The 15,250-nt window shown below is 62.7% G+C and overlaps 1 protein-coding gene across 1 annotated transcript in view; it reads right to left on the bottom strand.

Annotated features, from left to right (window-relative positions):
- The window catches only part of PFAS (phosphoribosylformylglycinamidine synthase), a 93,609-nt gene extending 78,760 nt beyond the window's left edge, over positions 1-14,849 (bottom strand). Inside the window, exons 1-7 of the mRNA XM_065048192.1 lie at positions 14,626-14,849; positions 13,879-14,029; positions 11,104-11,242; positions 6,691-6,796; positions 4,126-4,312; positions 2,737-2,842; positions 1,379-1,519 (exon numbers count right to left, since the gene is read on the bottom strand). Of these exons, the coding sequence (XP_064904264.1) occupies positions 1,379-1,519; positions 2,737-2,842; positions 4,126-4,312; positions 6,691-6,796; positions 11,104-11,242; positions 13,879-14,029 (830 nt within the window). The 5' untranslated portion in view covers positions 14,626-14,849. The remainder of the gene's footprint in view (positions 1-1,378; positions 1,520-2,736; positions 2,843-4,125; positions 4,313-6,690; positions 6,797-11,103; positions 11,243-13,878; positions 14,030-14,625) is intronic.
- Positions 14,850-15,250: the final 401 nt, after the last annotated feature.

The following is a 15,250-nucleotide window of genomic DNA, read 5'->3' on the forward strand; positions in this document are numbered from 1 at the left end:
ATGGGTGGTGGCATCACCCAATGTCTATGTCATGGTCACCCATGGGTGGTGGCATCACCCAAACTCAATGGTGTGGTCACCACCCAACGTCTATGTCATGGTCACCCATGGGTGGTGGCATCACTCAGACTCAATGTCATGGTCACCCATGGGTGGTGACATCACCCAAAGTTCATGTCATGGTCAACTGGGGTTGGTGGCATCACCCAATGTCTATGTCATGGTCACCCATGGGTGGTGGCATCACCCAAAGTTCATGTCATGGTCAACTGGGGTTGGTGGCATCACCCAATGTCTATGTCATGGTCACCCATGGGTGGTGGCATCACCCAAAGTTCATGTCACGGTCAACTGGGGTTGGTGGCATCACCCAAACTCAATGTCATGGTCACCCATGGGTGGTGGCATCACCCAAACTCAATGTCACGGTCAACTGGGGTTGGTGGCATCACCCAATGTCTATGTCATGGTCACCCATGGATGGTGGCATCACCCAAACTCAATGTCATGGTCACCCATGGGTGGTGGCATCACCCAAACTCAATGTCATGATCACCCATGGGTGGTGGCATCACCCAAACTCAATGTCATGGTCAACTGGGGTTGGTGGCATCACCCAATGTCTATGTCATGGTCATCCATGGGTGGTGGCATCACCCAAAGTTCATGTCACGGTCAACTGGGGTTGGTGGCATCACCCAATGTCTATGTCATGGTCAACTGGGGTTGGTGGCATCACCCAATGTCTATGTCATGGTCACCCATGGGTGGTGGCATCACCCAAACTCAATGGTGTGGTCACCACCCAATGTCTATGTCATGGTCAATGGGGGTGGTGGCATCACCCAATGTCTATGCCATGGTCACCCATGGGTGGTGGCATCACCCAAACTCAATGTCATGGTCAACTGGGGTTGGTGGCATCACCCAATGTCTATGTCATGGTCACCCATGGGTGGTGACATCACCCAAAGTTCATGTCATGGTCAACTGGGGTTGGTGGTATCACCCAAACTCAATGTCATGGTCAACTGGGGTTGGTGGCATCACCCAGTGTCTATGTCATGGTCACCCATGGGTGGTGGCATCACCCAAAGTTCATGTCATGGTCTAATGGGGTTGGTGGCATCACCCAAACTCAACGTCATGGTCAATGGGGGTGGTGGCATCACCCAATGTCTATGTCATGGTCACCCATGGGTGGTGGCATCACCCAAAGTTCATGTCATGGTCAACGGGGGTGGTGGCATCACCCAAACTCAATGTCATGGTCAATGGGGGTGGTGCCATCACCCAACGTCTACGTCATGGTCACCCATGGGTGACGCCACCCCCCCGCCGTGCCGTGGTCCCCATGGGTGGTGTCCCCGGGTGTCACCTGCTGTTGTCACAGAACTTGATGACGTTGTTGGGGTTGGACGAGCGCTGGGTTCCCATGATGCTCTGGAACAGCGTCTGGGGCTCCGCCCGCCCGTCAACCACCAAGCGCCCCTTGAAGAACCAATGGCGGCTGTGCTCGCTGGGACAGGGGACAGGGACGTCAGCGGGGACATGGGGACATGGGATATGGGGACAGGGGACATGGGGACATGGGGACATGGGATATGGGGATGGGGGGATATGGGGACATAGGGACATGGGGATATGGGGACAGGGGGACATGGGGACATGGGGATATGGGCACATGGGGACATGGGGACATGGGGACATGGGATATGGGGACAGGGGATATGGGGACATGGGGACATGGGGACATGGGGACAGGGGGACAGGGGGACATGGGGACATGGGGACAGGGGGACAGGGGGACAGGGGATATGGGGACATGGGGACAGGGGATATGGGGACATGGGGACATGGGATATGGGGACAGGGGGATATGGGGACATGGGATATGGGGACATGGGGACATGGGGACATGGTTACATAGGGACAGGGGGACAGGGGGACATGGGGATCAGGGGGACATGGGGACATGGGGACATGGGGATACAGGGATATGGGACATGGGGATATGGGGACATGGTTACATAGGGACATGGGGACATGGGGACAGTGGGACAGTGGGACATGGGGACAGGGGGACAGGGGGATATGGGGATATGGGGACATGGGGACACGGGGATATGGGGATATGGGGACATCGGGACAGGGGATATGGGGACAGGGGATATGTTGACATGGGGACATGGGGACATGGGGACAGGGGGACAGGGGAACATGGGGACAGGGGGACATGGGGATATGGGGACATGGGGACATGGGGACAGGGGGACATGGGGATATGGGGATATGGGGACATGGGGACATGGGGACATGGGGACAGGGGGACATGGGGATATGGGGACATGGGGACATGGGGATATGGGGACATGGGGATATGGGGACAGGGGGACAGGGGGACATGAGATATGGGGACATGGGGACAGGGGGACACAGGGACAGTGGGACAGGGGGACATGGGGACAGGGGGACATGGGGATATGGAGATATGGGGACATGGGGACAGGGGGACATGGGGACAGGGGGACAGGGGGATATGGAGATATGGGGACATGGGGACATGGGGACAGGGGGACATGGGGACATGGGGATACAGGGATATGGGACAGGGGGATATTGGGACAGGGGGACATGCGGGCTGTGTGTTCAGGATGGTGTGGGGACTCAGGGGGGGTGGGCACCCTTGGGGACCCTTGGGGACACTTGGGGACCCTTGGGGACACTTGGGGACACCTGTTGGACTGCGCCAGGTCGAAGAGCTCCACCGAGGTGGGGTCCCTCCCGGCCTCGCGGAACAGGCGGGTGTAGAACTGCAGGTCCCAGGGGTCGAACGCCAGACCTGGGGACAGGGGACACAGGGGGACAGTGTGGGACACCCCCCATGTCCCCATGCCACGTACCCCCATGACCCCATATCCCATAGCTCCATGTCCCCATGTCCCCATGTCCCCATGTCCCCATATTCCCATGTCCCCATGTCCCATATCCCCATGTCCCCATGTCCCCCTGTCCCCATGTCCCCATATCCCCATGTCCCCATATCCCCATGTCCCCCTGTCCCCATGTCCCCATATCCCCATGTCCCCATGTCCCCCATACCCCTGTCCCCATGTCCTATGTCCCCATGTCCCCCTGTCCCCATGTCCCCGTGTCCCCCATCCCCCTGTCCCCATTTCCTATGTCCCCATGTCATCATGTCCCCCTGTCCCCATGTCCCCATATCCCCATGTCCCCATGTCCCACATCCCCATGTCCCCATGTCCCCATGTCCCCATGTCCCCCTGTCCCCCTGTCCCCATGTCCCCATGTCCCATATCCCCATGTCCCCATGTCCCCATGTCCCCATGTCCCCCTGTCCCCATATCCCCATGTCCCCCTGTCCCCATATCCCCATGTCCCCCTGTCCCCATGTCCCCCTGTCCCCATGTCCCCATGTCCCCATGTCCCGCTATTGCCCTGTCCCCATGTCCACGTATCCACATATCCCCATGTCCCCATGTCCCATGTCCCCATGTCCCCCATCCCCCTTTCCCCATTTCCTATGTCCCCATGTCCCCCTGTCCCCATGTCCCCATGTCCCTATGTCCCCATGTCCCTATGTCCCCATGTCCCCATGTCCCCATGTCCCCATGTGCCATATTCCTATGTCCCCATATCCCCATGTCCCCTGTCCCCATGTCCCCATGTCCCCTGTCCCCATGTCCCCATGTCCCCCTGTCCCCATATCCCCATGTCACCCTGTCCCCATATCCCCATGTCCCATATCCCCCTGTCCCCATGTCCCATGTCCCCATATCCCCATGTCCCCTGTCCCCACGTCCCCATGTCCCCATGTCCCATATCCCCATGTCCCCATATCCCCATGTCCCATATCCCCATGTCCCCATGTCCTACGTCCCCATGTCCCCCTGTCCCCATATCCCCATATCCCCATGTCCCCCGTCCCCATGTCCCCCTGTCCCCCTGTCCCCATATCCCCATATCCCCATGTCCCCATGTCCCCATGTCCCATATCCCCCTGTCCCCATGTCCTATGTCCCCATGTCCCCCTGTCCCCATATCCCCATGTCCCCATGTTCCCAATGTCCCCATTTCCCCCCAATGTCCCCAATGTCCCCTCACCCAGCTCCCGATTGGCCTCCTCCAGCGCCTCCTCCCCCCTGTCCAGGACGTCGATGACGGTGACGGGGACGGGTGACACGGGGACGTCGAAGGTGACAAGTGGCTCCGGGTACAGCTGCTCTGTCACCGGGTCCCTCAGCGCCTGGCCCAGCGTCACCTCCGCCCCCGCCGGGGGGGGACCCGCGAACTGGGGACGGGGACACGGTCACTGTCACCCCCCGTATGGAGGGGACACCAGGGGACACCCCGGGGGACAACAGGGACATGGGGACACAAGGGATGGGGGGAGCCCCTGGGGACAATGGGAGCCCAAGGGACAGTTGGGGACACCAGGGACCCTTGGGGACATGGGGAGACCAGGGACACGGGGACACCAGGGACACGGGGAAACCAGGGACATGGGGACACCCAAGGACAGTTGGGGACACCAGGGACATGGGGACACCAGGGACATGGGGACACCCATGGACAGTTGGGGACACCAGGGACATGGGGACACCAGGGACATGGGGACACCCATGGACAGTTGGGGACACCAGGGACATGGGGACACCCAAGGAGAGTTGGGGACACCAGGGACACGGGGACACCAGGGACATGGGGACACCCAAGGAGAGTTGGGGACACCAGGGACATGGGGACACCAGGGACATGGGGACACCCAAGGAGAGTTGGGGACACCAGGGACATGGGGACACCAGGGACATGGGGACACCCAAGGAGAGTTGGGGACACCAGGGACAGTTGGGGACACCCATGGACAGTTGGGGACACCCATGGACATGGGGACACCAGGGACATGGGGACACCCAAGGAGAGTTGGGGACACTCATGGACATGGGGACACCCAAGGAGAGTTGGGGACACCAGGGACACGGGGACACCAGGGACATGGGGACACCCATGGACAGTTGGGGACACCAGGGACATGGGGACACCAGGGACATGGGGACACCCAAGGACAGTTGGGGACACCAGGGACATGGGGACACCAGGGACATGGGGACACCCAAGGACAGTTGGGGACACCAGGGACATGGGGACACCAGGGACATGGGGACACCCAAGGAGAGCTGGGGACACCAGGGACATGGGGACACCAGGGACATGGGGACACCCAAGGAGAGCTGGGGACACCAGGGACATGGGGACACCAGGGACATGGGGACACCAGGGACATGGGGACACCCAAGGAGAGTTGGGGACACCAGGGACACGGGGACACCAGGGACATGGGGACACCCATGGATAGTTGGGGACACCAGGGACATGGGGACACCAGGGACATGGGGACACCCAAGGAGAGCTGGGGACACCAGGGACATGGGGACACCAGGGACATGGGGACACCCAAGGAGAGCTGGGGACACCAGGGACATGGGGACACCCATGGACAGTTGGGGACACCAGGGACATGGGGACACCAGGGACATGGGGACACCCAAGGAGAGTTGGGGACACCAGGGACATGGGGACACCAGGGACATGGGGACACCAGGGACAGTTGGGGACACATCAAGGCTCCCTGGGACCTCCAGGGAGAGTTGGGGACACAAGAGACATGGGGACACTGGGACATGGGGACATGAGGGGACACACAGGGACAGGGGGACACCAGGGACAGGGGGACATCAGGGACAGACAGGGTCAGGGAGTTCTTGGGGACAACAGGACCCCAGGGACAGTTTGGGACAGGGGGACCAACAGGACAGCCCATGTCACCATGTCCCCCTGTCCCCATATCCCCAACTCCCCCTGTCCCCATGTCCCCATGTCCCATGTTCCCCTGTCCCCATGTCCCATGTCCCCATGTCCCATATTCCCCTGTCCCCATGTCCCATATCCTCATATGCCCATGTCCCCATGTCGCCCTGTCCTCATGTCCCATGTCCCCATGTCCCCCTGTCCCCATGTCCCCATGTCCCATGTCCCATGTCCTCCTGTCCCCATATCCCCCTGTCCCCATATCCACATGTCCCATATCCCCATGTCCCCATGTCCCTTGTCCCCATGTCCCCATGTCCCCATGTCCCCCTGTCCCAATATCCCCATATCCCCCTGTCCCCATGTCCCCATGTCCCCATGTCCCCATATCCCCATGTCCCCATGTCCCTTGTCCCCATGTCCCCATGTCCCCATGTCCCCCTGTCCCAATATCCCCATATCCCCCTGTCCCCATGTCCCCATGTCCCCATGTCCCATATCCCCATATCCCCCTGTCCCCATGTCCCCATGTCCCCATGTCCCCATATCCCCATGTCCCCATATCCCAATGTCCCCATGTCCCATGTCCCCATGTCCCCATATCCCCATGTCCCCATATCCCCATGTCCCCATGTCCCGTATCCCCATGTCCCCATGTCCCCCTGTCCCCATATCCCAATGTCCCCATGTCCCATGTCCCATATCACCATGTCCCCATGTCCCATGCCCCATGTCCCCATATCCCCATGTCCCCATGTCCCATATCCCCATATCCCCATATCCCCATATCCCCATATCCCCATATCCCATGTCCCCTGTCCCCTGTCCCCATGTCCCACGTCCCGTGTCCCCTCCCGTCACCTCCAGCAGGACCCTGCGGCTCCGTTCCAGTCTCTGCACGGCTCCCAGTCCGGCCGCCCGGCACAGGGACACGGCGTTGGTGGAGGCGGCCGTGGTCACCCCCAGCCTGGGGACACGGGCACCCATGGGACCCCCATGGCACCCACACGACCCCATGGCACCCACACGACCCCCATGGCACCCATGGGTCCCTCCTGGCACCAATGGGAGCCCCATGGCACCCATGGGTCCCTCATAGCACCAATCGAAACCCAGAGCACCCATGGGACCCCCATGGCACCCACACGACCCCCACGGCACCCACACGACCCCCACGGCACCCATGGGTCCCTCATGGCACCAATGGGAGCCCCATGGCACCCATGGGTCCCTCATGGCACCAATCGGAAACCCAGAGCACCCATGGGACCCCCATGGCACCCACACGACACCCCTGGCACCCACGGGACCCCCACGGCACCCATGGGTCCCTCATGGCACCAATGGGAGCCCCATGGCACCCATGGGTCCCTCATAGCACCAATGGGAGCCCCAGAGCACCCATGGGACCCCCACAGCACCCACACAACCCCCCTGGCACCCATGGGTCCCTCATAGCACCAATGGGAGCCCCAGAGCACCCATGTAACCCCATGGCACCCACAGGACCCCCATGGCACCCACACGACCCCCATGGCACCCATGGGTCCCTCATGGCACCAATGGGAGCCCCATGGCACCCATGGGTCCCTCATAGCACCAATCGAAACCCAGAGCACCCATGGGACCCCCATGGCACCCACGGGACCCCCATGGCACCCATGGGTCCCTCATGGCACCAATGGGAGCCCCAGAGCACCCATGGGACCCCCATGGCACCCACACGACCCCCATGGCACCCACGGGACCCCCACGGCACCCATGGGTCCCTCATGGCACCAATGGGAGCCCCATGGCACCCATGGGTCCCTCATAGCACCAATGGGAGCCCCAGAGCACCCCATGGGACCCCCATGGCACCCACACGACCCCCATGGCACCCACAGGACCCCCACGGCACCCATAGGTCCCTCATAGCACCATGGGAGCCCCAGAGCACCCATGGGACCCCATGGAACCCACACAACCCCCATGGCACCCACGGGACCCCCATGGCACCCATGGGTCCCTCATGGCACCAATGGGAGCCCCAGAGCACCCATGGGACCCCCATGGAACCCACGGGACCCCCATGGCACCCATGGGTCCCTCATGGCACCCACAGGACCCCCACGGCACCCATGGTCCCTCATGGCACCAATGGGAGCCCCAGAGCACCCATGGGACCCCCACAGCACCCACACAACCCCCCTGGCACCCATGGGACCCCCACGGCACCCATGGGTCCCTCATAGCACCAATCGGAAACCCAGAGCACCCATGGGACCCCCATGGCACCCACACGACCCCCATGGCACCCACACGACCCCACGGCACCCATGGGTCCCTCATAGCACCAATGGGAGCCCCAGAGCACCCATGGGACCCCCATGGCACCCACACGACCCCCACGGCACCCACGGGACCCCCACGGCACCCATGGGTCCCTTATAGCACCAATGGGAGCCCCACGGCACCCATGGGTCCCTCATAGCACCAATCGGAAACCCAGAGCACCCATGGGACCCCCATGGCACCCACGCGACCCCCATGGCACCCACGCGACCCCCACGGCACCCACACGACCCCCTGGCACCCACGGACCCCCACGGCACCCATGGGTCCCTCATGGCACCAATGGGAGCCCCAGACCACCCATGGGACCCCCCATGACACCCACACTACCCCCCTGGCACCCATGGGTCCCTCATGGCACCAATGGGAGCCCCAGAGCACCCATGGGACCCCCATGGCACCCACACGACCCCCATGGCACCCACGGGACCCCCATGGCACCCATGGGTCCCTCATGGCACCAATGGGAGCCCAGAGCACCCATGGGACCCCCATGGAACCCACACGACCCCCACGCACCCATGGGTCCCTCATGGCACCAATGGGAGCCCCAGAGCACCCATGGGACCCCCATGGCACCCACACGACCCCCATGGCACCCAGGGGACCCCCACGGAACCCATGGGTCCCTCATGGCACCAATGGGAGCCCCAGAGCACCCATGGGACCCCCATGGAACCCACACGACCCCCACGGCACCCATGGGTCCCTCATGGCAAAAATGGGAGCCCCAGAGCACCCATGGGACCCCCATGGCACCCACACGACCCCCATGGCACCCAGGGGACCCCCACAGCACCCATGGGTCCCTCATAGCACCAATGGGAGCCCCAGAGCACCCATGGGACCCCCCTGGCACCCACGGGACCCCCACGGCACCCATGGGTCCCTCATGGCAAAAATGGGAGCCCCAGAGCACCCATGGGACCCCCATGGCACCCACACGACCCCCACGGCACCCATGGGACCCCCCTGGCACCCACGGGACCCCCACGGCACCCATGGGTCCCTCATGGCACCAATGGGAGCCCCAGAGCACCCATGGGACCCACATGGCACCCATAGGGATGCTCTCCCACCCATAGGATCCCCCAGCACCCATAGCCCCCCATAGCACCCATAGACCCCAATAGCACCCATGGGACACCCAGGGCTCCCCCAGCACCCACAGCCCTCCATAGCCCCCCATAGCACCCATAGGACCCCCTCGTAGCACCCATGGGACCTCCATAGCACCAATGGGACCCCCATAGGGACCCTCTCCCACCCACAGTGACCCCCCATAGCACCCATGGGACGCCCCCATCCATAGGGACTCCCCAGCCCTCCATAGCACTAGCACCCATAGCCCCCATAGTACCTATAGCACCCATAGCCCCCCATAGCACCCATAGACCCCCATAGCACCCAAGACCCCCCCATAGCACCCATGGGACCCCCATAGGGACCCTCTCCCACCCACAGTGACCGCCCATAGCACCCATGGGACCCCCCATCCATAGGGACTCCCCAGCCCCCCATAGCACCCATAGCCCCCCATAGTACCTATAGCACCCATAGCCCCCCATAGCACCCATAGCCCCCCATAGCACCCAAGGCTCCCCCATAGCACCCATGGGACCCCCCATCCATAGGGACTCCCCAGCTCCCCATAGCACCCATAGCCCCCCATAGCACCCAAGGCCCCCCCATAGCACCCATGGGACCCCCATAGGGACCCTCTCCCACCCACAGTGACCACCCATAACACCCATGGGACCCCCATAGGGACCCTCTCTCACCCATAGTGACCCCCCATAGCACCCACGGGACCCCCCCCATCCATAGGGACTCCCCAGTCCCGCATAGCACCCATAGCCCCCCATAGCACCCAAGACCCCCCCATAGCACCCATGGGACCCCCATAGGGACCCTCTACCACCCATAATGATGCCCCATAGCACCCATGGGACACCCCCATCCATAGGGACTCCCCAGCTCCCCATAGCACCCATAGCCCCCCATAGCACCCATAGCATCCCAAGAGCACCCATGGGACCCCCGCAGGGACCCTCTCCCACCCACAGTGACCCCCCATAGCACCCATGGGACGCCCCCATCCATAGGGACTCCCCAGCCCTCCATAGCACCCATAGCCCCCATAGTACCTATAGCACCCATAGCCCCCCATAGCACCCATAGCCCCCCATAGCACCCATAGCCCCCCCCATAGCACCCATGGGACCCCCATAGGGACCCTCTCCCACCCACAGTGACACCCCATAGCACCCATGGGACCCCCCATCCATAGGGACTCCCCAGCCCCCCATAGCACCCATAGCCCCCCATAGTACCCATAGCCCCCCATAGCACCTATAGCACCCATAGCCCCCCATAGCACCCATGGGACCCCCATAGGGACCCTCTCTCACCCATAGTGACACCCCATAGCACCCATGGGACCCCCCATCCATAGGGACTCCCCAGCTCCCCACAGCACCCATAGCCCCCCATAGTACCCATAGCCCCCCATAGCACCTATAGCACCCATAGCCCCCCATAGCACCCAAGGCTCCCCCATAGCACCCATGGGACCCCCATAGGGACCCTCTCTCACCCATAGTGACCGCCCATAGCACCCATGGGACCCCATAGGGACCCTGTGCCACCCATAATGACGCCCCATAGCACCCATGGGACCCCCCATCCATAGGGACTCCCCAGCCCCCCATAGCACCCATAGCCCCCCATAGCACCCAAGGCCCCACCATAGCACCCATGGGACCCCCATAGGGACCCTCTCCCACCCACAGTTACCCCCCATAGCACCCATGGGATGCCCCCATCCATAGGGACTCCCCAGCTCCCCATAGCACCCATAGCCCCCCATAGCACCCATAGCCCCCCATAGCACCCAAGCCCCCCCCATAGCACCCATGGGACCCCCATAACCCCCCTTACCGGGGCCCGATCTCCAGGAGCAGTTGGTGTCCGTGGGGCCGCAGGTGACTTTGGGGGGACACGTCGGCCCCGCCCCCCAGGGGGGACCCCAGGAGCCAGCGCAGCACCCGCAGCTGGGGGGCGCCTGGGGGGGCGGGGTCTGCACCCCAAAAACAGCACGATTGGGGACCCAAAACACCCCAAAAACACCCATGTCCCCCTGTCCCCGTGTCACCTAAAACCCACCCAGAGACCCCAAAACCCACCCAGAGCATCCCCAGGGTCCTAAAACCCACCCGGAGATCCCAAAACCCACCCAGGGGATCCCCAGGGTCCTAAAACCCACCTGGAGACCCCAAAACCCACCCAGGGCATCCCCAGGGTCCTAAAACCCACCCAGAGACCCCAAAACCCACCCAGGGCATCCTCAGGGTCCTAAAACACACCCAGAGACCCCAAAACCCACCCAGGGCATCCCCAGGGTCCTAAAACCCACCCAGAGACCCCCAAAACCCACCCGGGGGTTCCCCAGGGTCCTAAAACCCAACCACAGACCCCAAAACGCACCCGGAGCATCCCCAGGGTCCTAAAACCCACCCAGAGACCCCCAAAACCCACCCGGGGGTTCCCCAGGGTCCTAAAACCCAACCACAGACCCCAAAACCCACCCAGGGGATCCCCAGGGTCCTAAAACCCACCCAGAGACCCCCAAACCCACCCAGAGCATCCCCAGGGTCCTAAAACCCACCCGGAGACCCCAAAACCCACCCAGGGGATCCCCAGGGTCCTAAAACCCACCCAGAGACCCCCAAACCCACCCAGGGGATCCCCAGGGTCCTAAAACCCACCCAGAGACCCCAAAACCCACCCAGGGGATCCTCAGGGTCCTAAAACCCACCCAGAGACCCCCAAACCCACCCAGAGCATCCCCAGGGTCCTAAAACCCACCCGGAGACCCCAAAACCCACCCAGAGACCCCAAAACTCATCCCCAGAGTCCTAAAACCAACCCGGAGACCCCAAAACCCACCCAGGGCATCCCCAGGGTCCTAAAACCCACCCAGAGACCCCAAAACCCACCCAGGGGATCCCCAGGGTCCTAAAACCCACCCAGAGACCCCAAAACCCACCCAGGGCATCCCCAGGGTCCTAAAACCCACCCGGAGACCCCAAAACCCACCCAGAGACCCCAAAACTCATCCCCAGAGTCCTAAAACCAACCCGGAGACCCCAAAACCCACCCAGGGGATCCCCAGGGTCCTAAAACCCACCCGGAGACCCCAAAACCCACCCAGGGCATCCCCAGGGTCCTAAAACCCACCCGGAGACCCCAAAACCCACCCAGGGCATCCCCAGGGTCCTAAAACCCACCCGGAGACCCCAAAACCCACCCAGGGCATCCCCAGGGTCCTAAAACCCACCCGGAGACCCCAAAACCCACCCAGAGCATCCCCAGGGTCCTAAAACCCACCCGGAGACCCCAAAACCCACCCAGGGGATCCTCAGGGTCCTAAAACCCACCCGGAGACCCCAAAACCCACCCAGGGGATCCCCAGGGTCCTAAAACCCACCCGGAGACCCCAAAACCCACCCAGGGGATCCCCAGGGTCCTAAAACCCACCCAGAGACCCCAAAACCCACCCGGAGCATCCCCAGGGTCCTAAAACCCACCCAGAGACCCCAAAACCCACCCAGGGCATCCCCAGGGTCCTAAAACCCACCCGGAGACCCCAAAACCCACCCAGAGACCCCAAAACTCATCCCCAGAGTCCTAAAACCAACCCGGAGACCCCAAAACCCACCCAGGGGATCCCCAGGGTCCTAAAACCCACCCGGAGACCCCAAAACCCACCCAGGGCATCCCCAGGGTCCTAAAACCCACCCGGAGACCCCAAAACCCACCCAGGGCATCCCCAGGGTCCTAAAACCCACCCAGAGACCCCCAAACCCACCCAGAGCATCCCCAGGGTCCTAAAACCCACCCGGAGACCCCAAAACCCACCCAGGGGATCCTCAGGGTCCTAAAACCCACCCGGAGACCCCAAAACCCACCCAGGGGATCCCCAGGGTCCTAAAACCCACCCGGAGACCCCAAAACCCACCCAGGGGATCCCCAGGGTCCTAAAACCCACCCAGAGACCCCAAAACCCACCCGGAGCATCCCCAGGGTCCTAAAACCCACCCAGAGACCCCAAAACCCACCCAGGGGATCCCCAGGGTCCTAAAACCCACCCAGAGACCCCAAAACCCACCCAGGGCATCCTCAGGGTCCTAAAACACACCCAGAGACCCCAAAACCCACCCAGGGCATCCCCAGGGTCCTAAAACCCACCCGGAGACCCCAAAACCCACCCAGGGGATCCCCAGGGTCCTAAAACACACCCAGAGACCCCAAAACCCACCCAGGGGATCCCCAAACCCACCCAGCGCATCCCCAGGGTCCTAAAACCCATGTCCCCATGTCACCCAAAACCCACCCAGACACCCCAAAACCCACCCAGGGCATCCCCGGGGTCCTAAAACCCACCCAGACATCCCAAAACCCACCCGGAGCATCCCCAGGGTCCTAAAACCCACCCAGGGGATCCCCAGGGTCCTAAAACCCACCCAGGGAATCCCCAGGGTCCTAAAACCCACCCAGGGAATCCCCAGGGTCCTAAAACCCACGTCCCCCTGTCCTCATATCGTCCCCATTGTCCCCCCATTGCCTCCCCATTGTCCCCCCATTGTCCCCCCCAATGTCCCCCCCATTGTTCCCCCAATGTCTCCCCCATTGTCCCCCCCATTGTCCCCTCACCGTCCCATCCCACGTAGTAGCAGATCTCGCAGGTGACATTGGTGACACTCGGCTCCGCTTCCCGCGCCACCCGCAGGGGGGACCCCAAACCCAAGGTCGGGGGGTTCCCCTCGCTCTCGCCCCCCAACACGTAGAAACGCAACACCTGCATCTGGGGACACCCCAAAACATGGGGACACCCCCAAAAGTGGGGACACCCCCCTGATAACCCCCCCACCCCGAGACACCCAGACATGGGGGCACCCCAAAAGTGGGGATACCCCAAAACATGGGGACACCCCCAAAATTGGGGGCACCCCTGAGATCCCCTTAGTCATGAGACCCCAATATTGGGGACACGCCAAAAGTGGGGACACCCCCCAACAACCTTCCAGAGACCCCTAGACATGGGGACACCCCAAAATTGGGTATACCCCAAAACATGGGGACACTCCCCTCGACACCCCCAGACCTGGGACCCCAAAACTTGGGGACACCCCAGGGACCCCCCAAAACCTCATAGACCCCCCATGGGGACCCCAAAACCCTCTGGGACCCCCAAACTGGGACCCCCCCAAGTCCCCTGGGACCCCAAAACCCCCCGATTTCCCCGCCAAAAACACACGTGGCCCCCATGACGTCACCACCCCCCCAGCCACGTGCTTCCCCCCCTTATAAATTCTTGGGGGTTCCCAGCGTGACGTCACGTTACGTCACGCGTGACGTGGGTCGTGCGTCCCCGTCTCCCCCCCCCCCCCCTCCACGTACCACGCGCCGCTCGGAGCGTCTGAGACGGCGGCGGCCGCGCGGGGACCCAGGAGTTCGGGGGGTGGCCCCGCCCCCACCAATAAGGAACCCAGGAGTTCGGGGACGGAACTTCTACCCAATAGGGGACCCAGGAGTTCGGGTGATGTCCCTTCCCCCCAACTCCTCCCCTTTCTAGGGGACCCAGGAGTTCGGGTGATGGCCCCGCCCCCACAATAGAGGACCCAGGAGTTCGGGAGATGCCCCCCCCACCCCCCCCCCTTGCCAAAATGGGACCCAGGTGTTCGGGTGCGGACCCTCTACCCAACAGAGGACCCAGGAGTTCGGGTGATCCCCCCCAATAGGGGACCCAGGAGTGCGGGAGATGCTCCTCCCCCCCCCCACCTCCTTTTAGGGGACCCAGGAGTTCGGGGACAGACCCTCCCCCACAATGGGGAACCCAGGAGTTCGGGGACCGAGCACCCACACAATGGGGGACCCAGGAGTTCGGGTGATGTCCCTCCCCCCCCTCCTCCCCTTTTAGGGGACCCAAGAGTTCGGGTGATGCCCCCCCCCCCCAATAGGGGACCCAGGAGTTCGGGTGCAGCCTCTCCCCTCAACAAGGGACCCAGGAGTTCGGGGACCGAGC

The sequence above is a fragment of the Columba livia genome, unplaced genomic scaffold (assembly GCF_036013475.1).
Source record: "Columba livia isolate bColLiv1 breed racing homer unplaced genomic scaffold, bColLiv1.pat.W.v2 Scaffold_232, whole genome shotgun sequence".
Taxonomy (NCBI): domain Eukaryota; kingdom Metazoa; phylum Chordata; class Aves; order Columbiformes; family Columbidae; genus Columba; species Columba livia.